At 44.8% G+C, this 25,668-nt stretch overlaps 1 protein-coding gene and 1 long non-coding RNA gene across 3 annotated transcripts in view; both read left to right on the top strand.

The window, feature by feature from the left end:
- LOC144178997 (cytochrome P450 3A41-like) overlaps nucleotides 1-24,983 on the top strand; it is a 53,950-nt gene extending 28,967 nt beyond the window's left edge. Inside the window, exons 10-14 of the mRNA XM_077707158.1 lie at nucleotides 382-542; nucleotides 1,462-1,553; nucleotides 2,883-3,026; nucleotides 3,124-3,286; nucleotides 24,572-24,983. Of these exons, the coding sequence (XP_077563284.1) occupies nucleotides 382-542; nucleotides 1,462-1,553; nucleotides 2,883-3,026; nucleotides 3,124-3,286; nucleotides 24,572-24,649 (638 nt within the window). The 3' untranslated portion in view covers nucleotides 24,650-24,983. The remainder of the gene's footprint in view (nucleotides 1-381; nucleotides 543-1,461; nucleotides 1,554-2,882; nucleotides 3,027-3,123; nucleotides 3,287-24,571) is intronic.
- LOC144179001 (uncharacterized) lies at nucleotides 4,074-24,198 on the top strand. 2 transcript variants are annotated; one of them, XR_013324122.1, is made up of 5 exons: nucleotides 4,074-7,674; nucleotides 8,488-8,539; nucleotides 12,457-12,607; nucleotides 19,210-19,302; nucleotides 23,428-24,198. It is a non-coding gene; the product is annotated as an uncharacterized LOC144179001 (long non-coding RNA). The 2 variants fall into 2 exon arrangements; XR_013324123.1 differs by having other exon boundaries at nucleotides 22,696-24,198.
- Nucleotides 24,984-25,668: the final 685 nt, after the last annotated feature.

Below are 25,668 nucleotides of genomic sequence, written 5' to 3'. Positions count from 1 at the left end.
GCCGTATACTTTGGCGAAGTGCTCCGCCTGCCACCCATATAGGTGACCGTATGACAGTAGGATCCAGTACACACAAGAGCTGCGGCAAGGCTTCGTTCAAGAGTCCCAGGCCGTGCTGGAGGTTTCGAGATAAGAAATATTTCAAAACAAAAGATGGACTATCGAAATCAATCTAAATGTTTATACTATATATAAGATGGCGAAACGGTTCTTTATTGTAAGGAACACAAAATTATTTCCACTGCCTTTAATTTATTCATTATATTTCTCCCAACCCTGTTATGCTGGTGAAAAGAGTGTACGGAGAAAATCTGCAACCATGCAGCTTTTAGGATGCCGTAGGAAACTACGAGCGATGACTGGCTTTCTCACTCATTGCAGCGCTGACGGAAGACGAAGCCATGGCGCAGTGCGTGCTCTTCTTCATCGCCGGTCAAGACACGACCTCGATTGCAATCGCCTACACGCTCTATCTCCTCGCCGTTCACCCGGAAGTTCAAGAAAAGCTAAGGAAGGAGGTGGACGAATGCTTCGAAACTCATGTGAGCACCTAGAGGCCCTTAAACCACCTTTATGCACTCTCTCTCCTGCAGGAAACAAAACCTTTGAAACTGAGCATGAATTCACTTTAACTGAGTTGATCTATAAGAGTAGCCATCTGTACGACGCACGAACAAAAAATTGACATTCTGAACTCAGGCACAATTTAATGCGCTGCATTTCACGAGGTCTCATCGCAGCGATAAGTGGTATAGCTTCGTACAAAACCTTTTTTTTTTATATGAAGAACGTATTTTAGCCCCTCAGCGCTAAACGGGCAACTTGCGAAGTGCTCCCGCTAAATATGAAGAATGCCCACGGCACCGCAGTCCCAGCGCTTGATCACACCTAATTCAACTAACACACGAAGAAACGGTACCCGAAAGAATTTCACCCGGGGGACTCAAGTGGTTTCGCAGTCGTAAATATAAGAAGTCTTGTGTGTCTACGGGGAATTTTTTTCTGCCGAAGCATGGAACCGATCTCAGCATACATCACACTAACAAATCACCGCTAGTGTTCTTCACCACACTTTCCCAGATCGAGCGACCAATAAGCGCGGCCAAGTGAGCAAATTTGGCGAAAGAGGAGGCCAAGTATGCCAATATAATAACAATTAGAATCTCTGCAGGTTCAACAGAGCTCCTGCGCGCCTTCCGTTGCTGTGCCAGCTGAGCTTCTATTTTTATTACAATGGCATGGTGCGCCTCTTCATTCGCCAAGTCCGCAAACTCCGTGAAGCTAAGCTGTTGTCCTGGGGCGTTGTGTTTAAGCCCACCCGCGGCGATTTCTTAGAGTGTACCAGAAGACCCTCAAGATCTCGCACTCACCGGTAGGGCCGAGGACGTGATGAAATTTTCGCATAGGTATTCAAGTCATGTGTATCTCGCAAATATTTCTCATGTATTTTTCTGTTTCAAGGGCGAGCACCCAGGCCTTGATGTGGTGACGAAATTGAAGTACCTGCACTGCGTGGTTTCAGAGGCACTTCGCATGTACCCGCCCGGCACGCGGTAAGACACTGTGTTTTTTTTTATAAATTTTGCTTATTGAGCGTAAAAGAAAAAAAAAATGATCAGGCACCTGCATTTCCAACGATCTATTTTTCGGATGAAATGACAGTGCAGAGCTGACAGATTTCTAAATGGACCCGGCCATACTTCTTTTTTCAACTTTTTCTAAATTTTAATGCTTGCAGACCGTAGTCAACCAACACGTCCACTACTAGGAATAAAGGGTCACAAAGTAACTCAGCCAAAAATAACTGCTCTATGGTCTTCAGATAATTTTCAACTTGCTAGAAAAAGTTTCCTCTCTTTCCGGGTCTTGGCGTTCTTCGACGGCTGAAATTACGTGATTACTGCGGTGTACAGGCTATTGTCCGGATTTCTTTCAGTGGCTGCAATGAACGAAGGCATTCGACAGCCACTTAAAACAAGCCACCAAAGCAATGTAGAAACGGAAGACGTATTCGCTCAGACGAGCAAATCAGGCAGTGCGAGTCCGTGCTGGCGGAATTAAAACTTTCACAATGATTTAAGACACGAAGGAAAAAGCGAAGCCATATACCAGAAGTGTTGGACTGGCCTGGATTGGAAAGTGTTGTAGACTCCCTTTTAAGGCCATAACCTGTGAAGCAAGGTTCCTACATGGACGTTAATGCGAATTCCCTACTGAACAAATGTCCACGGGCACGGGCATCAGAAGAGCGAGAGAGAGAAAGAGAGAGAGAGAGAGAGAGAGAGAGAGAGAGAGAGAGAGAGAGAGAGAGAGAGAGAGATAACCAGAGATAGATAGATAGATAGATAGATAGATGGATAGATAGATAGATAGATAGATAGATAGATAGATAGATAGATAGATAGATAGATAGATAGATAGATAGATAGATAGATAGATAGATAGATAGATAGATAGATAGAGAGGGAGGGAGAGGGAGGGAGGGAGAGATAACCAGAGATAGATAGATAGATAGATAGATAGATAGATAGATAGATAGATAGATAGATAGATAGATAGATAGATAGATAGATAGATAGATAGATAGATAAAGAGAGAGAGAGAGAGAGAGAGAGAGAGAGAGAGAGAGAGAGAGAGAGAGAGAGAGAGAGAGAGAGAGAGAGAGAGAGAGAGAGAGAGAGAGATATGAAACCTATAAGATGGTGTGCAAACAAGAGACAACACTCGGACAAGGTAGCAGCCACAGTGCGCATTCTTTCGCTCAGGTCTGTGTGCTTAAGTAGACGAGTTTTTCGCTCATCGCGTATGTAACGCTATCGCGCTAAAAAGCCTCAGTAGCTTTCTTAACCCTATATACCCTCTCTGCTCGGTTTCCTTTTCAGTATTGAGCGCTCTACAGCTGAAGACTACGTTCTCGGAGACACTGGAATCAAATTGAAGAAAGGCGATCTGGTCGCTATTCCTGTGTACGCGATGCACCACGACCGGCAGTACTTTCCCGATCCATCTGCCTTCAAGCCTGAAAGGTGATACTTGACGCCGTTTCGTTCACATCAAGTGTACCATTAGACAGAAAGCGAGTTTGTATATGGCAAATTTTATTTCGACGGTAATTGTTTGCAGGTTCAGCGAAGAGAACGTGGGCTCCATCCAGCCGTACACCTACCTGCCATTCGGAGCAGGACCTCGGAACTGCATCGGCATGCGGTTCGCACTCCAGGCAGTGAAGTTGTCAGTGCTCTACACTATTCGCAATGTCCAGCTGGTCCGGACAGAGAAGACGAAAGTGAGTTTTCTGCCATACCCATTTTAACATTTTCTCATATGACGTGCGTATAAAGATTTTTGTTTCGAAACAAGAGGGTTGTGAAACGATAGCAAGAACAATATTTTTAGGCGACTTGGTACGGCCTCCGGGTTATGTGTCCAACAAAATGCACAGATCTCAGAGGACTATTATGATGTCAAAGCCATTGCGTACGTCCCAGATTTGAGATATGTCTCACACTTAATGAAGAACTATACTTGTGACCGAATATCTGTGTAGCCAAAGTTTGTCACTGGCTGTGTTTAAGCATGTTTTGTGGACCCTCACGCACAGCACAGCTCCTGTTAGGTGTTTCCAGGTAGCACGGAAAGTCCGTTTCTTGACCGGCCAACCTATGGCTGTTCTCCGGAATGCTCGGCAAGAGGCAACGAATTGGCTGCCGTTGATAATAAAATGGACGGTACGAATCCGGCTGCCGTCACCTCGGAAAGTTTTCGGCAGCCAATGCTCATATGTTGGTCGCCTTTCACTAGTTTGCCGTAACCACGGTTTCTCCCCGGCGCGGGTTGCTTATAAATTCTCTGGTAAGTCACCCGCCGCCGAGGAACGGCGCTTGCTCCCGCAACATTGATCAGAAGACGTGCGGCAAGCTTGCGGCTGCCGAGTACTCTTTTTTTCTTTGAAAGCCGGTCATCAAAAGATGAGCAGCAGGTACCCGTCTTCCGAGCGGCCAACCTCTTTTCGCCTGCCGGAGTATAAAGATGAACGGCTATGATGCCGTAGCCGAGTACTCGTTTTTCCTATGGCAGTTAATGTTCAAAAGTCGACAAGAAAACGTCTGGCTCCCGATCGCATTGATCCATTCGGAACCAAATATTCACGCTCCTGCTCTTCGAAAGGTGAACGGCTGATGTCTGTCACAGGTCTAGCACCGCCCCTGCCCAATCACCGGAATTCCAAAGGTCATGCGTGGGCTAGCGCTTAGCCACCGAACACAGTGTGCTGTATATACATGTACACTCATGGACGAATGAATGAAAACACGAAAATATTAAACGGAACGCTCTAGAGGAAAGAATATGGATAGTGAATGCAAAATAATGGCTCGCTAGTGGTATATTTGGAAAGACACATTTTCAATCTTTGTTACTGTTATATAGCGGCGCGATTATTTCATTTGCATGGAAAGAAATCGCGCTATTTGTGTGTTCCGGTTCATATTTTCGTGTTCGCGTTTCATTTGTCCATTATACGTTTTAGGCCATTCTTTAAACTTGAAACCAAAAATAAATGTCACTTTTTTGGACTAAAGAAGAAGTGCGCGTAAAACAACTCGTGCTTTGCGAGCCTGCATAGACACTGACCGCATTGGTACAGACGCTGACCTCATTGGTATTGCAATTTTTTATACAAGTTAAAAACGTAAGCTTTGTGACGAATCGTGACGCCGAGGAGGTTAAGGATCAATGCTCCGGGAGCACAACGCATATTACCTAGAGTAAAAAAGACCGCCCTTTTGGCGGTCTCTTGGCATTCTTTTTTCCTTGGGACGTCAAAATCACTGTACGCAGAACGTTTGTCAGCAAGTTTCCTTGCTCGTACAAGCGACCTAATACTACTATGCGGAAATATGTATTCTATAGAATCTGTATTTTGGAGCATTCATCGCGATAGCAGTAATTACATGCAACTGGCCCATGTCGTGCCATCAAGCAACCCTTTTTATTCGCCGTCTGTGTTGATGGAAAGAAGCAAAAATCGTATGTGCTATTGAACGAGCTCCAGGCTTTAGCACCTAAGTAGCAGTCAAGAAATGCACTAACATGGGCCCGAACAGCGGCGAAAGCTCGTGGCTTCCTGGACGGAGAAAAGGCCAGAAGCTATATGCAAACAAATGTGCCGCTCGGCGGACGCTAAACATGACAGCAGATCTATGTACCGATAAGACCTCCCACTAAAAAAATTGCCGAAATTCAGGTTAGAGATAACATTTTTTTTTTTTTCACGCGTCAAGAAAACGAGGATTTCACCAGCCGAAGCCATGATAGCAGTCTAAATATGAAGGCAACGATTCATTAATTAGACCACGTGGACATCCCAAATTTTAGTTCCCTCATTGTTTCTGTGGAAGGCGAAGTGGTCCCAATCTTATCTTTACAACCCCTCAGACGTGACCAGAAAGAACGGTGCATAATTTGAGCGTATTTTGTTATAGCCCTGAAAAAAAAATAAACTGGTACGTAAATTTCTGTGATTGGTTGATTTATTATTATGTGGCTTAACGCGCTGACGCTATAGATACGCAAGCGACGAGGCGCGCTGTAGTGGAGGGCTCCGGATTAATTTCGGTCACCTGGGGATCTTCAACGTGCGCCGAAATCTCGAACACACGGGCGTTTTCGTTTTTGGCCTCCATCAGAAGTATAGTTGTATAACGGCGTCAGCAATGCAGTTTCAACGTTTCAGAAGAGCTAGCTCTTTATCTTTGATTTCTAATACTTTTGATTGACAGCTTATAACTTCGTTTACACAAAACTAGCTTTAACCAAAGGTAATTGTTTAGAGGAACTCGTTCGTTTGGGGGTCTATTACCTAATATACGCAATTACGGGGTGAGTAAGCTGTCACGCACACACAAAAAGCCACAGCTAGCCGCCGCTGCAGCTACAACTGCCAACCGACCACTACAGAAATGACCCCGCCTGGGCTTCCCGAATGCTGCATGGACCAGTTCCAGTTACTTTAGCATGACCTACGGAAACGTGAGGAAGCCTCAACATCGCTTTCGCCAACGACTACCTGCATGCTTAAGACGAGACGAGTATCACCTCTCTGTCACTCTTGTAGCGTTCGTTAGGACATTGAACCTGCACTGTGTGCTGAAACTCAGCGTTAGCATAGGCTCAACAGCACTCAACTGCGTCTGCGACAAGGGCTGCGAAGGCCTTGCCTTTCTCCGTGACCGCGCTTTGAGAAAATTCTGTGAACTTTTGCACTGTGTGCGCGTTTGTGCGTCTTTCAGATTTGCGTTTCTAGAGTACTGATAGTGTATGTGTGCGTTTTTCTGTGCTGGTGTATTCATTCCTTGTCATTTTCATTCATCAAGCCATCTTGTTTCCAGGCTGACTTCTCCGTATCATGAAGGTATTCCTCCCTCCCAGTTTTCCTCGCAGAAGTTACGAAGAAAACACCCGACAAAAAAAAATGCTAGTGAATAGTCCTGTGCGAGTACAGTAAAGACTCACATAAACGCTGTACCTTTTACGAGAAGTTATAGATTTACCAACCAAGTGGTTGAAAAAGCGTAAGGCGAGCGACACCTGTGACAGAGATTTCCCTCGGTAATGATTACGCACTCTGAAGTCTCAGATCACACCTTCAAATGATTGATGCAACATCACGATCTGCAAATGCGCGAGCCGAATGATTCAGGACACCCGTGCAAGCCTGCGCTGAAGCAGGCCGAACGCCAAATTTTGTCCGAGCTGAAAAGCATTGTAAGGCACGCGTGAATTTTTATTTGTCTGGTTATGACCGCGACAAGTCCACGAGACCGCGTACGGCGCAGGGAATCAGAGCCAGAGATAGCGGCAGCTAAGACAAGTCCGAGGTAAAATAAATAGCTAAGACAGGTGAAATGGAACATGCCGTCACCCCGATTCAAAGACTTTTACTCGCCATCATCATCCCCGTTCAAGGTTTTTTCAGGGCGCTGCCATGCGCCAAAAATACAGCCTGATTGGCTTAGATCTTCTGGCCAAAACTGGCAGCCAATCGGAAAAGACCGGGAGCAAGAAGGCAGCGATCGGGAAAGTTGCAATCAGGAGCCTATTAAAACTGAAATACTTGTGAACACAGAAAGCAATAATAATTTTGAATGAATGATTTCTTAAAGATTGACAACTTTCGCAATGTTGGGTGATCACTTTGCATGAAAATACAAAGAGGGAACTCTGCTCTTGTGTTCGGCGCTGCAGTCGCTTCCGATCAGGATTCTATTTAAACTGAAATACTTGTGAACACCAAAAGCAATGACAATTTTGAATAAATGATTCTTTGAAGACTGAAAAATTTGGCAAGGTTGTATGATCACTTTGAATCAAAATATAAAGTCGTAACTCTGCTCATGTATTTGGCGTTTCGGCAGGTTTCGTTTCGGCGCTGCGGTCGTTTATGATGTAATTTTTTCCATCAACAAGTGCTGGCGGCGAGGTCGACCGTGGTTGCGCGTTGTCCGTGTTGTTATTCATGTTTTTGTGCGATATACCGTCGTAAAATGTGTTCGCCCTTTGTGGATAAAGCCTGCTTGCCACATTGGAAACACGTGCGGTTAAGGATAAGCTGAAATTCAGCGGCAAACGATCGAAGAACGGCGGCGTTTTCCTGTGCCCGGACAAAGAAGTTCGGTAAGTTCTTTTCTGCTGGACCTTTTCTAGCGCGACTAAGGTTCGGTGCCAGAAACGTGTTATTGGCTTGATTTCTCGTTTCCGTGTCAGTCTCACGCTGTGGTTCGTGCAAGCTAAATGCAATTTGCTGGCGCTGCTCGATATGTCTAGCGTTGCTGACGGACAATTGGTGGGCGCAGCGGAGGGCCTTAGGAAGCTTGAAATAATTGCCGGTGCTCTTGATAACATCGTGAGGAATCGATTTGTTTTGTTTCGTATGCGGTTTTAATCGCATTAGGTCTATTTCTGTATGCGGCCGTGCGGTTTCACCGCGCTTTTGTTTTATTTCGACAGCTGTGCCACTTTGAACAAAGCAAAATACAATGTTCGACTGCTTAACTTATCGGACGTAAAACTTCCCATGAGAAAAATGAAAACCGGAAATAGTTTGAAAATCTTAACTTGGCAATAAAAGTGTTTTGGTATTTTTTTTTATCGTCTTGTTACTGGCTGAAAACCTTTCCTGACCTTTTACGCGTTCTCTTTCTTTGGAAACTATTTGTTTTCTTCAAACAGGTTGTAGTTCAGGAGCACCTAGGCGGAGTATATTTCACATTGCTGTAAACGCTATCTACGCTTGCATAGCATTGGTTTTAAGCACCTTTCATCAATTCTGTGGTTAGGTCTTTTGACATAACTGTCTTGATAATAAAACAATCATTGAGTGAGTGTTCTTACTTCTCGGAATGTGTAGTGTACTGTGAGCTTTTAACTTTGGCAGGTAACGACGTTTGTGCTTATGTAACTTTTCTTTGCAACCTTTTCATTTAAAAGTGGCTGGAGCTTCAGGACGGGGGCTGTCTGGCAAGATGAAAAGCAATAGCAGGTACGTACTGCATTTATGTGACCGATATAGGAACCCAGAAATAGAAACTGGATCTATAAGTATGCGTTTGAGTGATGTGGGGCCTTTACAGCAGGAATTATGCCCACCTAACTTGTGGGAGTTGTTTATTCTTGCATTACCACAGGAATAATAGTAGTAGGTAGCCCTTTCAGCGGTAGGATTCTCTGCATGTTTAGGACAGTTGAATTATGTTGAATGTAGCTTTTTATACGTGCAGAAAGTGAATTCCTGTTTTATATTTCTTTTGCACACAATGTAGTGCCTGTGCAAACCAGGTTTTCTGGGTGAAGAGTCCTTCAACATCTGCTTGAGGCTGGGCAGCTGTTATGTCATAATGCTAGTAATGTGAGTAAGCACAAGGTCTTGCAGGTGCAGTCCCAGTGCCGCAAGAAGTAATTGGAATGCTGGAGCTGGGGCCAAACTCGGGTCTGTGTAGCTGCACCAGCGGTAACTGACAGCAGCATATCATATTATACGCATGCATATCGGCCACAATATCCCCTCTATACCTATGGACTCTTCTGTATTACCGTGTCACTGAGCATTATGCATTGGATGTTAAATGCCGCGCCAGTGGAGTGATGGTGCTGTCAGCAGACATTTCTGGCAGCATAGCCTGCATGCTTCCAGTGATTGTGAGCTAGTCAAGCTGAATCTCTTGCAGATACAGGAAGGCAATGTTCTTTTCCGTGAATACAGACTCCTGACATCCTTTGGCGCTATCTATGCACTGAATTTACATGGCTTCCTTGTCAGTGGTCAGTTAATCAGCTGGCTGTTTTGCGATGGGTTAAGCAAAATAAAAAAAAAACAGTGGGGAGGTTATGCTGGGTGTGCGTGCAAGGTCCCGAAGTTATTTGTGAACTTGAGTTGTAAGTTGATCTGTCAATTGAATTTCTTTTCCTTTTGCATTCAAGCTCACCCACCCCCTTCTCTGAAATAAGATCATGTCTATGCTACTGAGCTGCACTGTTGGTGGCACCTGGAGTGAGGCATCTTTATGCTTCATTTCTTTATGTCGACTGCATACTGTGACTGCTCAAAATGCTGTAAGCACAGTGCTTACATTATGCGCACAGGCTCAGTTTTTGTGTGAGTTCAAATTCATTTCAACCAAATAACCTTCCGCGGTGGCTCAGTGGCAAGGCGTTGTGCTGCTGAGCACGAGGTTGCGGGTTCGATTCCTGGCCGCGGCGGCCGCTTTTCTGATGGAGGCGAAAAGCAAAAATGCCCGTGTGTATGAGATTTCAGCGCACGTTAAAGATCCTGAGGTGGTCAAAATAATCCGGAGCCTTCCACTACGGTGCGCCTCATTGCCTGCGTTGTGTCGGCGCGTTAAACCCTACAATCAGTCAATCATTTCAACCAAATAGATTTTTGTCGAAGCAAAATGAACCGTTGGGCTTTCTTTGCCATATTTTGTTTATTCTTGCTCATTAATTAAAGATATATTTTTTTTCATCTATATAAAATGGCTTTAGTGCCTCTAAATGTGTGCAGACAAAAGTTTACATGCTGGGTTCTGTTTTTAAATGAGGCATAGCCACATGCTACTCAAGATCATGATTCGCTTTCTCGAATCATAAAACAATTTAGATTCTTTCGGGCCAGTGAAGTGACCGCACATGTTGATGGGGTGGTAATTCTGGCGAGGCATCAACCGCCTGGTCGTCATATTGAACATATATTTGGCTAGATAGTGTGCGAAGGATGTGAAAACAAGAAATTGTACCAAAACAATGTAAATTAAGTGCAGTCAAATGTTTGGTTCTTTGCGCTATAGGGTAATGTTAGTACCTAAGCAGCATTTACTGTATTCGCAAGCTTGAGACACTGACAGCATAATGCACCCGCAGCTAGGCTCAGTGGCTAAGGTGTGGTGTTGAGCCCATATATGCAGGTTTGATCTTGGCCGCGGTGGCTGCTTTTCTGATGGAAGCGAAAAGCGAAAACACCCTTGTCTCGAGATTCAGCATAAGTTAGTTTCCCAGGTGCTCAAAATTAATGTTGAGCCCTCCACTACTGCACGCCTCATAGCCCATGTGCAGCTTCAGCGTGTTAAACCCTGCAATCAGTCAATCCGACGGCGTAACGTAATCGCGTGATTTTTATCAGAGCCTTTTGGTGGGATGAGGGGGCAATTGTTGATAGCCCTGGCAAATAAAATGGATCAATGGTACGGATGGGTAGATGATGATGATTGATTGATTGTGGGGTTTAACGGCGTCGACGCAACGCCGGCGATAAGGCGCGCCGTAGTGGAGGGCTCCGGATTAATTTTGGCCACCTGGGGATCTTTAACGTGCGCCGAAATCTCGTACACGCGCACGTTTTTGCTTTTCGCCTCCATCAGAAAAGCGGCCGCAGCAGCCGGGAATCGAACCCGCAACCTCGTGCTCAGCAGCGCAATGCCTTAGCCACTGCGGCAGGTACGGATGGTTAGGTTTACCTAAAGTAGCCCATGCTGGCTTGTGCTCCTGCATGGTCTACTATAGGTAGATATTGGGGCAGCAAGGCAGTGCTCCCTAATGATTTGGCCGCAACCCCCCTGTGTACCAAGCAGGGGTACCTGAAACAGTCCTTCATCATTTTTTAATACCTCAAAAGCTTCTCTCATTGATGATCGGGCACAAATAAGATTTCATTTCGTTGTTGCTTATAGTCTTGCTCTTCTGATCAAGATCGGTCTAAAAAAAGCAGAGAACATAGCGTATGCTAATTTTGAATTTTGCCCTTCCAATAATAACAACCCCATACCGTGTTTACTGAATTGTAATGTGACCACGATTGTAGCGTGAGGGGTGACTTCATCGCATCCAGAAAGAAAAATTAAAACCTTTAAAGTAACTCAAGGGGTAACTTTCTGTCGTGGCAAAAAAACAAAAGAAGAGCCACCAAAGTACGCACGTGAGGCCAGTGGAATTATGGAAAAGCACATTTATTTTTCACACACTTGGCTAGGCGCCCACCTTTGACACTTATAACTTCGCAGGAAGCCAATCTGTCGAGCGATATCACTTGTTTTCAGCTGTATCAGCTCAACACTGACCGCCAAAAGGCGGTTACAGTGTTTGGTGACGAAATCAGCAACACCCTTTTGTAATTTGACGTGGCAGCTGTAGCAAGGCCCTCGGAAACTTTTTGGGCAGGGTTCGCATGTAAAAAGGCGCTCCCGCAGTAGCTGCCATCCACCGACGGTCGATGTTGACTCTTCGGGGAGCTGCCGAATTCTCGATTTCTTGAGCCATTAAAATAGCATGGGTCATACTGAGTGCAACACGTTGCCGTAATAAGGGGAGCTGAAGCGGTGTTGAAACACGAGGGCAATGAAAGTTACCTATGCCTCAATACGAAAGTACGGCGCGAAAACAAAGGAAAAAAGTTGCACACACTGTCAACCACCACAGAAAAAAAGCAAGGAAACGGAAAAAGTCGATCTTAGCTTGTAGTGGACCCGAACAACTCTGACACATCTTGCTGACATAGATTGCGAAATGGTCAAAACTAGCCATTGATGACAATTGGGTGCATCATTGCAATTTTAGGCAACTTCAGTTGCAGTATTAGATTGTAACGCGAGGGTTGACTTCAGGTTGAAAAAAGAAAACGTGTTATAATCGACTAAATACAGTAACATTCGTATTTGTATTTAACTATTTAAATTCAATTTAAGAAATGTATGATATTTGTTCACCTCTTCTATTGTTTTGATTGTTCAGCATACTTGATCATGACAGCATCATGTGACTTTTTCAGACTGCCTAGAGATGATGAACTCATGTTGCTCATGGCAATTTGCTGAAGCACTGATTGAAATTTTGAAAAACGAGGGAAGTTTTGACGCATCAGTTTGGTAGGCGCCCTGACTATAGACCACAATTTTCCAATCTTCTCAGGGTGGCGCCATTTGCCCGGGATTGGTGTGGAGCTGTGCAGGCATTTCCCGGGGGACAGCGGGAGCAGCCATGGCCACAGCCACATGCCACCAGCCGCATTGGACTGCGTATCGTGTGGCTGATTCGGACACCTAATCTGATTTGAAAATTGGTAAGTTCATATTCAACAGTTTACAACCCACAGTTTACAGTGCAGTAGAAAGTGGGTTAAAGGCGAGTGAAAGCTAGTTGCATGCGAGGATTGCGTATGCTGTACACAGGCTGTAAATGGACCATGCTGTGCGTGGTTCTCACCGAAATCGCGGTTTGTGGAGCTATATTTCTCTGTGCCACACTTTTTCCAGTCAATTGCTGCACCCGACTCCTATACCCTACGAATTAGCTGTGCGTCTCACCGTCCCCGCAGAGCTTATCTGTAGCACTAGAAAAGGGTGGATTTTTGTTTGTTTCTCGTCTATAAAATGAACACTGCTAACCTGTAGGGAACAGAAATTAGCGATAGATAATGGGATTGGAATCAATAAGTGGGCTCTAAAAACAGCGTACGACAGCGCGTATTGTTGCAAAGGTGCTTCATTCAAATATGTTCAATTGGGCGTGATAATCTATTTGCGGAAGCACTCGGGGACCCCCAAAATCTTAGTTATAGTTTTTAATGCATAACGATCTAGTGTTTGTTATTTTTTTATGTACTCAACAACTGTGCAGTAACGCTCAAACAAGCAGCCTTTGCACATTTTCACCCAAGGCATGCCGACCTGCATGCTGGAGAAAAAAAAAAAGTCTGAAAAATGTGGGTACAGCTGTTATATTCAAGAGGACTGCCATGACAAAATATTCCACTCAGAGGCCATGAATCTGATAAGACAACATGCGACACGGTGCATTTGCAGCCTGTGCACAGCATGGGCAAACCCGCCGTGCAGTTAGTTCTCGCTCACCATGAGTGCGCTCTCTAGTGCACTGTTAAACTGTAGGGTGCTGACTCGTTGAATAAAATTGTACTTGCCAAAAACTTGGTGCTGACACAAATCGTCTGGAATGCAATTGAGTAAGCACTGTTTGATGGTAATGGCACTATCTAACCTCATCGGTGCTTTATTTTTAGAAAGTTCATAGCATTATTGAAAACCGTGAAAGATGCAGCTTCTCGCACAAGTTCGCGATGTGTGCTCTGAAATCGAGTCTGCGCTTAAAAACTTCCTTACTTGGAGGCAGCTGGATGAAACATAAATTATAATCATAACAAAGAACTAAATATTGCCAATGTAAATTCAACAGAAATTCGTCTTTATTGTCTTTTAAGCAGCATTTATTTATGCTTCCTCAGAAACTTCACTGCAGCAACCAAGCACAAGTTCAGAAGTTCTCGTACTGTATAGACAAGGCTTGCTCAGTTTTTTTAGTATCCTGTGCAAGTTTCTAACCTCTGTTGTTGGCTAGAAGCTTACTGTGTTAATAACCGTGGAAAAGAACAAGCTGACAATGTTCCTGTCAGTGCTGCGGCACTAGCTCAAGAGGCAGCGGCTTTTTTGCCATTCACTATGCCGATGTGGAAAAAGCCATGTGTGCATTTCTCCTGGCAGGTCCCTGGAGACAGGGGTGCCTGAAGTAATGAATCAGTGCTGAGGTAGATAACGTTAAGCAATTATCACAATACAGACCTCAATCAAGAGCTTCTAAGATGTCGAGGTAGGTATCGGTTTGTAAAGGTCCAGTTAAGATAGTAGGAAATTGTAGTGCATTTTCTTGCACGAAAGGAAAAAAGTATTTTTAGATGTGATGACATTTCTCAGAAGATTTTGCTCTAGGAGCTTGTAGGCATTTTGCTTGCACACGGTGGTGCGTGCATGCTTCCCAGCTTTGGGCTAGTGCATGGGCCGCCGCTATCCTGTGAGCACCGCAGCAAATACGTGAATATTGCCGACTTCTTTTACCCCATTGCGAACACAGTACACTGCTAACCTTTAAATGGAGGTTGCAAACCTTCCTTAGAAAGCTAATATAAAAAAAGAAACATTCGAGGAAGCCGTTTCTGCAGTACAAATAAACCGCTGTTTTGAAAGCAGTAAAGATGATGCTGAGTGAAACACTGCGGCAAATAGTTTGTTCTTCGCAAAACAGTATTTCTGGTAGAGAAGTTCAGAATGCAGCCTGGCTGTAATTTTAGAGCAGTCTTAGTTATTAAGAAAGAAGCCGTGGCTTTGTACAGTGCTGTGAACCTCTTATAAATAAGTCGTCAGTGAGCTTGGAAAATGCTGTACGGCTAAACAGTGAGTAGTTAAATGCATTCACGCATTTTTTTTTTTTTTGGCAGAAAATAGTTTTTCTATCTTTCGTTGTAAGACAACCGCTGGTGGCTTTAGTGAGCAACTACTGATGCCCCCTCCTCCCCCCTCCCCTGCACGCACATATGCACCTTTTTTGGCATCTTTCTTTGTCAGCTACGACTGCACGCTGCAATTTCTGTGGCTGCAAAGCTTGTGCGAGCGTACTGAGTTTGTCCCCTGCCATTTCCGTGGCCTCAACAATATTGGGGCAGCAGAGTTTTACAATCTAGGCAACTGACCATTCATAGCCGTAGTGCAAAAAAATTGGGCCTGTTTGTTTCTTATTGCATGTGCTTTTTTTTTTTTGAGGTTTAACACTGCGAGGACACCTATGCGCAGAATTTGCGACGTGTGCTTGCAATATCCTCGCTTTATTACACAAGACTAAAGAAGAAATACGGTACTATGCCGTAATTGAGACAACTGAAATAAAGCCAACGGTATGTAGGCTGTAAAAAGTGCAATAATATAAGTACGAGGTCCAGGTTTTGTATTTTCATGATAGAAGCATTCCTTTCCCGTCATTCGCACAAACATTTTTACTCAGTGGCTGCTATGAGGCTTTTGATCTTAGTGATTATTCGAATAAATGCTAATGTACTGCGGCACGGCTGAGATGTACTGCTTTAATTTGATAAAGTTACAGGTGGGGAAATGTAGTATGATGCTTAATAATGACAGAACTGTATCAATAAGTGTTCTCAAAATACCCATTCCATGGGCTTTGTTTTTCCAAATGAGAGATTGAAATGGCCTATTTTAACACACACTTCAGTTGGTTATGTAATGAGTAAAACTCGCCTGCTAGTTTCCCAGAGTGGACTGGGACACTTATACCCTAGTTACACTGGCACAGTTACCCCGCTAACCATGGTTAACGCAAACTGAGCTTGGCCACCTCAGTTCGGTTACGCTAACCGCAGTTGCCGCTGCCGCAGTGTTCAAAAATCGCACAAGTCAGTTTGCACACAAGTGGCGGCGCATCAGCTTAGGCGAAAAAAATCACCTGGCGTTCGCAGAAGACGAAGGCCTCAAATAGTGGGAGCCCCCGAAGCTGCCCCCAAGAGGAGCTTGTGCGCTTTGCGTCGCTCTCACAGTCAGCACGACCGCGCGTGAACAGCAGCTCGTTTCCCGGTCCACCCGATCAATTATGAGAAAAGCCTAAATTTGTAAATTCCACTGATCGTTTTCCAAAAGAAATAGACAAAGCGGGCAATCATGAAGCGCTTTCAGCACTCGGAAACGATCCGTGCGCACGTCGGCCGTTCCTGCAAACATGCCAGTGCGTCTGTCTGCACGGCACTGAAAGCGGCTCGAACCAGCCCAGACCACGGCAGCAACAGCTTGTCACCCCTCTTCGAAATTAATCTGATCGCGGAAAAGAAGTTCCACATGCGACAAAGTGGATATTATAAAGGTTAAAAATTGGGCTATGTATTGTAATTCGCAGTTGTAGAGGTAGCGCCGGTCAAATATCGACCGCGATCCTAAGTTCCCAACACCAAACCGACCCGAGAACAAGCCGGTCGCGAGCTGCTGGGGAAGCCCCTTTTTCGGCGTGCGCGAGTGCGTCGCGTTTGGGTCTGAAGCAGCTGTTTAACGATATTTTTTGTCTACACTGCTTCGCCTTTGGTTTTTATCGTGAGGTTAAAAGTTTGTTACTTTATTTTTGTTACACTCACAACCAAGTGACCGCTGTCGACACACTTGGAATTTCGCATGTAACAGCCAAAACCGCAGTTTGCGATAACCGCAGTTCAAATTTAGTAACCACCGTTAAACGTAACTACAGTTACTTCCGCCATGTAACTAGGATATTAATCTCAATTAAGGTATGGTGTGGGGACAACCAAAATATTTGAATATTAAAACAGTTGTGTTGACTTTTTGCCAGAACTTCTAGGGCTCCATGTCAAAATTAACAATATTTGCTAATGATAACATGAAGGACAAACAGCTGCAATGCAGTTGCATAAGGAGAGCAGCATAAAATGAAAGAAAGCTGTTTTGCAAATGGTAGGATGTTGCACCATTCTTTGGATGGCTCTTCAACTGCATGGCAGCTTTTAAAGTTGAAAGAATTTTCAGCAAATCATGTAAATCATGCCTGGCATTCCCTTGGAACTCCCTGAGGGTTAAGGTGAGCTTCGGTTGCCTGCTTCTACTCAGAGTCAGCACCTAAAGCAAGAACGAACACCATGGCTATATCATTTAGCACTTAAAACACTGATAAGCTCCGCAAGGTTGTTTGATCAGTGATTCCAAAGATTTGGTTTCATCACAATGGTGTGGAATCTAGTTTGCTGACTGCCCATTTTTTTGCTGCTGCCTTCCAGTGTGTCACAGGGCCCTTGCCACATTATAGTGTAGGGAATAGTGAAAACTTCAATCTGCCCCTTAAAGGAGTACTGGCACAAAATTTCAAAGCACAGGTGACTACATAAAAAGCTTTCTTTTTAAATAGAGATACCTCTCAGTAAGGTTTACCTTTAAGTGTTCGGAAGAACATATTTTAAGTCAATTTTAATATGTGCATGCTCGAAAAAGTTAAGGATGGATTTCTTTTCGACACCGACATCAGTGTGATGCCATGTGTGCCTCTCTCCAAACTGCCTATGTCAGGGCTCCCATGACGTATCCAAGGTGGCCTACTCTGCCTGATCCTTCTGAGAAAATGCGGATCCTTCAGTGATGGCGCCAGTGTTTTCTGTTGAACACAATTGTCGAGAGACATGAGCTACAGCCCAGTCTTTAAAAAAATGTCTGCTGTCGTCTTGGGTGAAAAGGAAGGAAATGCCGAAAACAGGCAACACAAAAGACAAAGAAATAAGTAGAAACAACAGCACTTGTGTTTTTCCTCATTTCTTTGTCTGATGTATCTCGCCCATTTTGCAGTCTCGTCTTTTTCAACTTAGAATCAACTTGGCCTAGCCTCAACCCTAGCAAGTCTTCATGGGCCCTTCATTGAAATTATGAAGGGTTTAATGGGTTTGTATGCTTGCTTGATGCATACAAAGGAGAGATCTTACTTATTTTCATTCACTTCGAATTGAACAAGCAGTGACAGGTTAAAAATTTGCAACTTTTGCTGAATAGCAGGGGTCAGCAAGCTTTTCAGGCAGAGAGCCGGGTTTAATGCAATGGACACGGAGGGGGCCGGAGGGCACATTGGTTGGGAGGGGAGGGGTGCTTTGCAGGCAAATAAATTTTGGGGAGGAAATTGAAAGCAGTGTACAAAACTAGAATAGCTATCCTTATCATGTTTATTTCCAGCACGAATGTCACGAGCTTTCATGCCAGTTGAGGTCAGAACTGCCATGTCGGCCTTCAGGTAGAAAGTGACAGAGAAGGGGTCTACATTGTGCCGGGGGCCACATAATACTGCCCCATGGGCTGCGGGTTGCCAACCCCTGATTTATAGCATTTTTGTATATCGTCTGAACATGAAGCACTGGACAACCTAAGGTTGTCAGTTCTAGATGCCTTCATTTGTGACAGGGATGGGTGGCATCTATGGAAACTTTCTGAGTGTTGTGAACAACTCAAGGCAGGTTTTCGTGGGAAGATTGACAAGCATGCTCTCATTACGTTGCAACACTTGTGAGAGGGAACCCCTGTGTCAGAGGACCTGTTTACAGTCAGTTTCCTGGTGCTAACAAATTCCAAAATTTTTATGGCTGCTGCAAAGATCTTAAAGGAGTACTGACACGAAATTTCAAAGCTGAGATAACTATGTAAAACGTTTCCTTTTTATCAGGAGATATCTCCCAGCAAGTTTCAACAGCAACCGTTCAGCGAAACATATTTAAAATCCATTTTAATCTTCGCCCGCACGAGAAAGCCCAGAGCGGGCCGACGTGACATCATCTGCTACATGCCCCAAACTGCCGACGTCGGGGCTCCCGTGACGAAGCTGACGCGCTGGCTGTGGTTGGCGCGCGCTGCTCGGGCGTGTGTACACGTCATGGTTTTGGGACTGACGTCATGCTGCCCGGGCCTGTGGGGACGGCGAAAACCTCGGCCGGTCTGGGCGCGCGCTTCCAGAGAGGCAGCGATACGGCAAGAATGGTGACGTCATGTTATACATGCTGTCATGGCGGCCGCTCGGCGTTTTTCAGTCGAAACCGAAACTGGCACGAATAAACGACGCCGTAAATGAATGTTTACGCTGCGCTCGACCGTCTAATCTGTCATTCTATGATTAGTGGGCTGGTAGGCACGCATAGCAGCGAAAAAAACGTAACATAAAAATTTCGTGTCAGTACTCCTTTAAGAAAGAATAATTTTTACAATTTAGTAACAGTTTGTGACCCCGCTCAAGCATTCAAAATGCTTGCCCGGTTTTTTATTCGTTTTGGTTGCTTGTCCATTTTTCATTTTCAAAGTACCGTATATTATGTGTGGTCTTGTTTTTTTTTTGCAGTGCCTGGCATGAGCTCCTTGCTACTGATCCTGCCACAAACGCTGTGGATGAGAGTGGGCGAAATCTGTGCGTCACTGCTGCTAATCTCACAAGGTTTGTGGGATTTCTGCATCTTGAAATCGAGGAAATTGGCATGCAGTTTATTAGGCTTTAGACAATACCTGCTGTTAATAGTTACTGGTGGGTTCTTTAGCATAGCCATGAAGCACAGTGTGATTGCTTTGTGTTTTAGGTTATTTCATCCCTTCTTTCAAGCTTAGAAAGATGTGTTTGGCGAGTTGGTGCATCTTAACGATACTTGAACTTGGCGCGAAATATTGACAATCACAGAAAGTAGCTAGTGAAAACAGGCAATGACTAGCAACTAACTTTTAGGCAGCGTAAGAACACATAATTGCAGGCCAAAGTTACGTGGCTCCACTTGCATGCAAAAAAAATTGTGATAAGGAAAGTTCACAGTCTAATAAATACGCTCTTTCATATGAAGACCCGTTGAAATGTCACTGACACAATCGCATCTGTTCTTTCCTATGTGGTAAGCTTCCTGTATCTCCCTTCGTCATGTATCACTGCACCTGGACAATTTTCACTTGCTTTTTAAGAGCGTCATGCATGCGCTTGCAGAGCTATGGATGGGGTTATGCCCACTTGTGCAGTTCTCAACTGAGACGTTATGTTCATGTTCATGCAATCGCACATTCACACACCTTCCAGTGAGCCCAATGCAGACCTTTCCACATGAAAGAGGTATCTCATAAGCAATGTCCCTACACAGCAACTTGTGTAGGCATTGGTGGGCTTTTTCTCGCACCCTTGCCTATCAAAGGGACCCGTAGCACTTTTCCTTGACTACTCGGAATGTATTTTGGGGTAGTCTATTGTCCCAGCAATCACCTCCCACAAGAATCGTGAAAATATGTTCGCTATGATGGAAGGTACGTGCGATGCAAGATCGCACATAATCATTCCCTCAACTCATTGCGCAGGGTGCTCTTTAAACCTTTAATTAAGGCAACGCCCCAATTGCCTATATAAGACATTTTGCAGGAAAGTGGAATCTTTCTATCACTCATGATTAAAATTCAATCGCTAGTCTGTCAAATCTCATTTTGTCTGCTTCCTTTTTTTTGTGTGTGGGTTTGTCCCTCGTGAATTTCTCAAGCACATTTCTTTCAGGTACTTTTTGGGCACTACATCTGTTCTTGGTGTCGTGCAGAGATAGATGAAAAAAAAAATTGCCAAGATCCGTGTAGAAATAAAAAAGTTGTTTAATTTTAAATTTAAAAATACAAGCAAATAGAGCACTGCCCTCTTCTCGAAAACCGGAAATCCGCTGCTCACTTTCTCACTGACCCCGATGTCATACGGCGGGACAAATGAGGGCGGCAAAAAATACATCCTGGAAGTTTTAAGCCCATGGTGGCCTGACTTGGGAAGCTCCTTTCCGCGCTTCTTGACGCTGTCGTTCGGTGGTACCGTGCGGGAAAGTAGGAGAGGACAAGCAGCCACACGAGACCAGCAAAGTGACGTGCCTGCTGCTGCATCCATGGGTGTTGCTATGCCTCTTTGTCTGAACTCTGTACCATGTTTACCTCTCTTTAATTTAGTGTGAAGCCATGTTCAGCGCTGCCTTGCTATTGAGGTTTCATGTGAACGTCACTTGTGGGTTCAAAGAAAGGTTAAAGAAACAGCTGCATATTCTGGTAAAAAAAAACCTTATAGAATGCTCACATCAAAAAAAAAAAAATCCGCGGGATTAGAACCACTGATTTGCAAAACAGTACTTCAGATTCTTACCTCTCGACCATATACACAAGCTGTGAGGCTTGCAAAAATTGAGCACAGAGCTATATAGTCAACAAATATTGCCAGGTGTGTCTGTTTCTTGTCATGTTTGAGAAATTCTGGCAGTGAGAATGCTTGTGTCTCACGCACCAATCTTGCAGACAACCCCCATCTTGCTAATACTAGAAGCAATGTAGCTAGAGCTTCCATATTTACCTCATGACAAGCATCACGCGATCGCAATCTCTCCGACGCAAGCAAAGGTAGCGAAGTGCAGAATGTGCCACACAGAATTATCTGTCTCCAAGGGATAATAGCTTGCCAACAAAAACAGTTTGGTTCAATTTTTCTCAAGACAGCCAATCACCGATAGAGAAAAAAAATGTTGCTGTTTTTCAGTGAACGAAACCATTTCCCAGTGCTAAAACATGTCCCCAGACATAGAGACTGACTGATAACCTGGAAGCTGCCGCCCAATTTTGCTATGCTCCCTGACCACGCCTCCTCTACCATCGATGCCAATATCTGCCGTGAATAGACATCAGCATACGGCGCGCGAATGAACGAGTTCACGTGTATTTCGGTGACGCGTGCTGACGCCAGGCGATGTCAACAGTGGTGCATCGTAACACACCATGGAAAGGCACACGTGCTCGAAGCGGAGCCATAGTGCGGCTCTCTGTTACTGTCTCTATAGATTTTTGTATTCTTTGAGCCCACGATTAAGCTTTTATGCTTACTTTAAAGAAAACAAGCAGTAAGGCAACATCTATAGGCTCGTTTGGTTAAAATAATGGCATATACACACTTTCAAGCTGAGCCAACTGTAGGGCCGCCGCTCTTTGTCGTCATATCTGGAGGCCTCAAGTGTGACGTTGCCAGTACTGCATGTGCTTGTATTTTTAGACTAAAAAATAGAATAACGCCGCTTTGATCATTCTTTTTGCGCATGTAGAATTTTTTTCATAGAATGTGGACTTCAAAAACATTATGAACAAAATTGAGGCGTGGCTTTGCTATTGCAAACAGCAGTGACCAGTGGAGCTGAGGGGAAGCCTCAGAAAATGGCACACCTTCCTAGTCTACCTCGACAACGCCATAGTATTTGCGCGGAACTGCGCCGAGCAACTTAAACATGAGCGCGGCCCGACGAAGCGCGTTCCGAGAGGGAAACGAATGTCCCGGGGTTTTTCATCCCGGCGGACTCGCCATCGAAGTAGTCTGCGGGAAACAAGGTGCAGACCCGCGAAAACGATCTGGAGGCGAGAAAAGGCGTGGCTTTGCTGTCGCAAACAGCCTCGCGAAAGTTATGCACGGAACGCTGATGTCATTGCTAACGTCATACGATGTGCGCTCGGCAAGGCTAAACCTTTTGCACAAGGACCCTTGTACGTGCACCGGTCCTCGTCTCCACTCTGCTCCCTCCTCCCCCTCGCAAACTTGGCTGCCGGACTGTGTGCTGTAGCGCCCTGCTAACATCCCTCCGAGGAGCGCAAGCTTGACAGCTCTGCTGTTAAAAAGAAAAGGCCAGAGCTCTGTGCCGTGCAATAACCAAAAGGCAGCAGAACTGATTGTGTTATCTACGACAACAAATTGTTTGCTTTCTCATGTGCTCACGCTAAAGGTATGCTTTTGCGTCATATGTTCAGCCTCGATGCATTCAACTTACAAGTGTATTTCAAATTTCCTTTCTCCTGTTAGGCCCAGTACTTTAGCCACATGGGTAGCTACGACTTCAAGGTGGCTGCCCGCACGGTGTTGGGCATGGTGATTGGGCAGCCAGTGGCATTGTCCTGCAGCTGGGCAGGGTCCAAGGGGGCGAAAGAGGCCTTCTGCGAGCTAGACAAGATTGTCTCTTGTTCTTAGTAAGCTGCCCTGATTTTATTTTATGCACGAGGAATTCATTATAATATTTTCAGGGGCTACTTTATTTCAGTGTATTTGTTCGACCATTAGAGCTTATTTTTAATGTTCTTGTTTACAGGAATGAATACGGATACTGTTTGATAATGCGTAATAAATATTGGCTCTCTGGAATAGTTGTACGTTGTGAAAACTAGAGGCATTGCATTAAGCAAGCTTGTAATACGTTTTTTTTTTTTCACCTGCCGCGGTGGCTTAGTGGCTAAGGCATTGTGCTGCTGTGCTGAAGGTCACGGGTTCGATCCCAGCAGCGGCTGCCGTTTTTCTGACGGATGCGAAAAACAGACACCCGTGTGTTGAGATTTCAGCACACGTAAAAGATCCCCAGGTGGTCGAAATTAATCCGGAGCCCTCCGCTACGGCACACCTCATAACCTGCGTAGTTTTGGCGCGTTAAACCTCATAATCAATCAATCAATTGAATTTTTTTCAGGAAGGGCATTGCTAAGCCTGTGGATATTTTTACAGTGTAGTATATTACTTATTTGTCTGTTTTCAATTTTCTTTCAGTGTCGATACAGCCCAGGTACCCCGACGCAAACAAGGTCGCTGTGGCAGCTGTTATTAAGAAATGGCTATACTCCGCCGGTGACCGGGATGGCGGCCGCACGAAGCGGAAGACACTGGACAGTATGAACTGAGCAAAATAACGAACCGGAAGACACTGGACAGCATGAACTGAGCAAAATAAATTAAGTAAAAAAACCTAAACACCACAGGCTTTGTAAATCACTACATTTGTCCCTGAAAGGGCAAACAGTGCTCTTTAAAAGGGCACAAATGCTTATGCATGCAGTACGAACTTACAGCATGTCCCATTTTTAGGAACCCATGTGCGCAATTCGAACTGAAAGCTGCTGGGGTTGGACAGCCGGGATGTAAATGGCAGAATGTCCACTATGGTTGAACGGCTAGTATATTACCTAAAGTTGAACAGCCAGGCACCAGAATATGTTCAAGAGCCGCTCACCAGGAAAAGCTGACTGGCCGTACTTCGGCAAAAGCTTATGGGCCATTGATTAGACACATTTCAACGGCCGACCATCGGCATAAGGTCAACAGCTGACCTTCTGCAAAAGTTAAACAGCCGGCCTCGGGCGAAGGTTAATGGCTGATCTGCGGCAAAGCTGTACGGCCGGGGACCGTTGTGGACCCCTCTGCTATGAATTGGTAAAAGGAGAGTGGCCATTGGGTGTACAGCAGTTAACTTTAAACACACGGCAGAGGCCCACCTTTGAGTGCGCGCTTTACACTTTGACTGGAGAAAGGCCGGGCAGAAATTACCCGGCTGAAGTTCTTCGGCTGATTTTAAGCCGTACAGGCTTGTGCTGCTTGGGTTAGTGTTAAATATGGCAGTTGACTTTCCCTGAGGAAGCCGTTGACAGCGCCAAATGCCGGAATGAATCCTAACGAAAATTTTTTCTTTGTTGTACCTGATGCGCCTTAGCTGCAGTGCAGATATATCCACGACCTATGCTGTTAACACAATGGTTCAAGGGCGAGGCTGGTATAAAGCTTAGTTGTAAAAAATGTTTTAAAACCCGGCGGCAGCGTTCCAAACTCAAGGATATTCAATGCTCGCCTGCTTCGTCCTGCTGAAATCATTATTTTCATTGGAATCACCATTGGAATCATTATTTATGCCTCTGCGTAGGTCCCACTGGAGTTCACGAGTGGCTTCGGACCCCTCAGCGCGAAAAGTGTCACAGTGGGGATTCGGCAAAGATCTTAGGACTGAATGTTTGTGTATACCCTTCGTAAATCGGCTATGCACGCGCCACGTCCTAGGCTATATCACTCGGGCAAATACATAATGTGTGAAATTCAATCGTGAAAATAAAAATCAATGAGCAACCAAGCCCCATTTTGTAACCCAATTGTTATCCTGCATGAATGATACCTCGAAACAATTCTGTAATATCCCTGTTTAACCACGGAATATTGTTACCTGGGATTGTTTTGTTAATAGGACCGAAAAGTGCAATAACCCTTTGGAATTCGCTACCCGACAATATACCATCCTGCCCTGACCGCGCATCTTTTCGAAAAAAATTGGACGTCCATTATCACCACTCCGAACATCAATGCTGATTCATAATATAGATCCTTGCTAGTTGGAACCTGCACAATTGCTCTTGCTTGCCTTTCCTTTTTATGTGCTTTTTTTTCTTCTCATAACTGCACATGTGTATTTGGTAATGTGGTATTATTTTTCTCTGATCTGCTTTTTTTTGTTTTGTTGCTGTTGTTGTTGGTTGTGCCGACTGATGCATGTCAGTCACTATTTCTTTTTTTTTGTTGTTGTCTTCCATAGATGTATTTGCCCCCCCCCCCCTTATGTAATGCCTTCGGGTCCTTAAGGAACAAATAAACGAAATGAAATGAAATTGGCGCATCTGATATATGTTTATTCTTCCGTCTCCTACGCCGAGCTGGGAATCGACGCGACTCAAAGCTTTAACCGTGCCTACCTGCAATGAAGCGAACTCGCGTGTGCGTTTTTTTGTGTTTTTGGGGCGTAGTTGGTGATTTCTGAGAACGGTGAGCCGGCGCGAGCGCACCGAGAATACGACAAATAAGGAGGAACGTTCGAAGTTTCAACTTCCCTGGCGAAGGCACCACCAGCTCAAAGCGCAGAGGACGTGATACACGCAGAAACCGGGGTATCGTTTACATTTGTGTCAGTATGTCGGACGCGCATAAAAACTAAGATGTGGCCAACATTTAAAAGCGTTATGGACATCGCTTGAG

The sequence above is a fragment of the Haemaphysalis longicornis genome, unplaced genomic scaffold (genome assembly GCF_048455015.1).
Source record: "Haemaphysalis longicornis isolate Haplotype H1 unplaced genomic scaffold, Haemaphysalis longicornis Haplotype H1 scaffold_4, whole genome shotgun sequence".
Taxonomy (NCBI): domain Eukaryota; kingdom Metazoa; phylum Arthropoda; class Arachnida; order Ixodida; family Ixodidae; genus Haemaphysalis; species Haemaphysalis longicornis.
The sequence above is the reverse complement of the archived record's forward strand: the minus strand, read 5'-3'. Positions and strand labels throughout refer to the sequence as shown.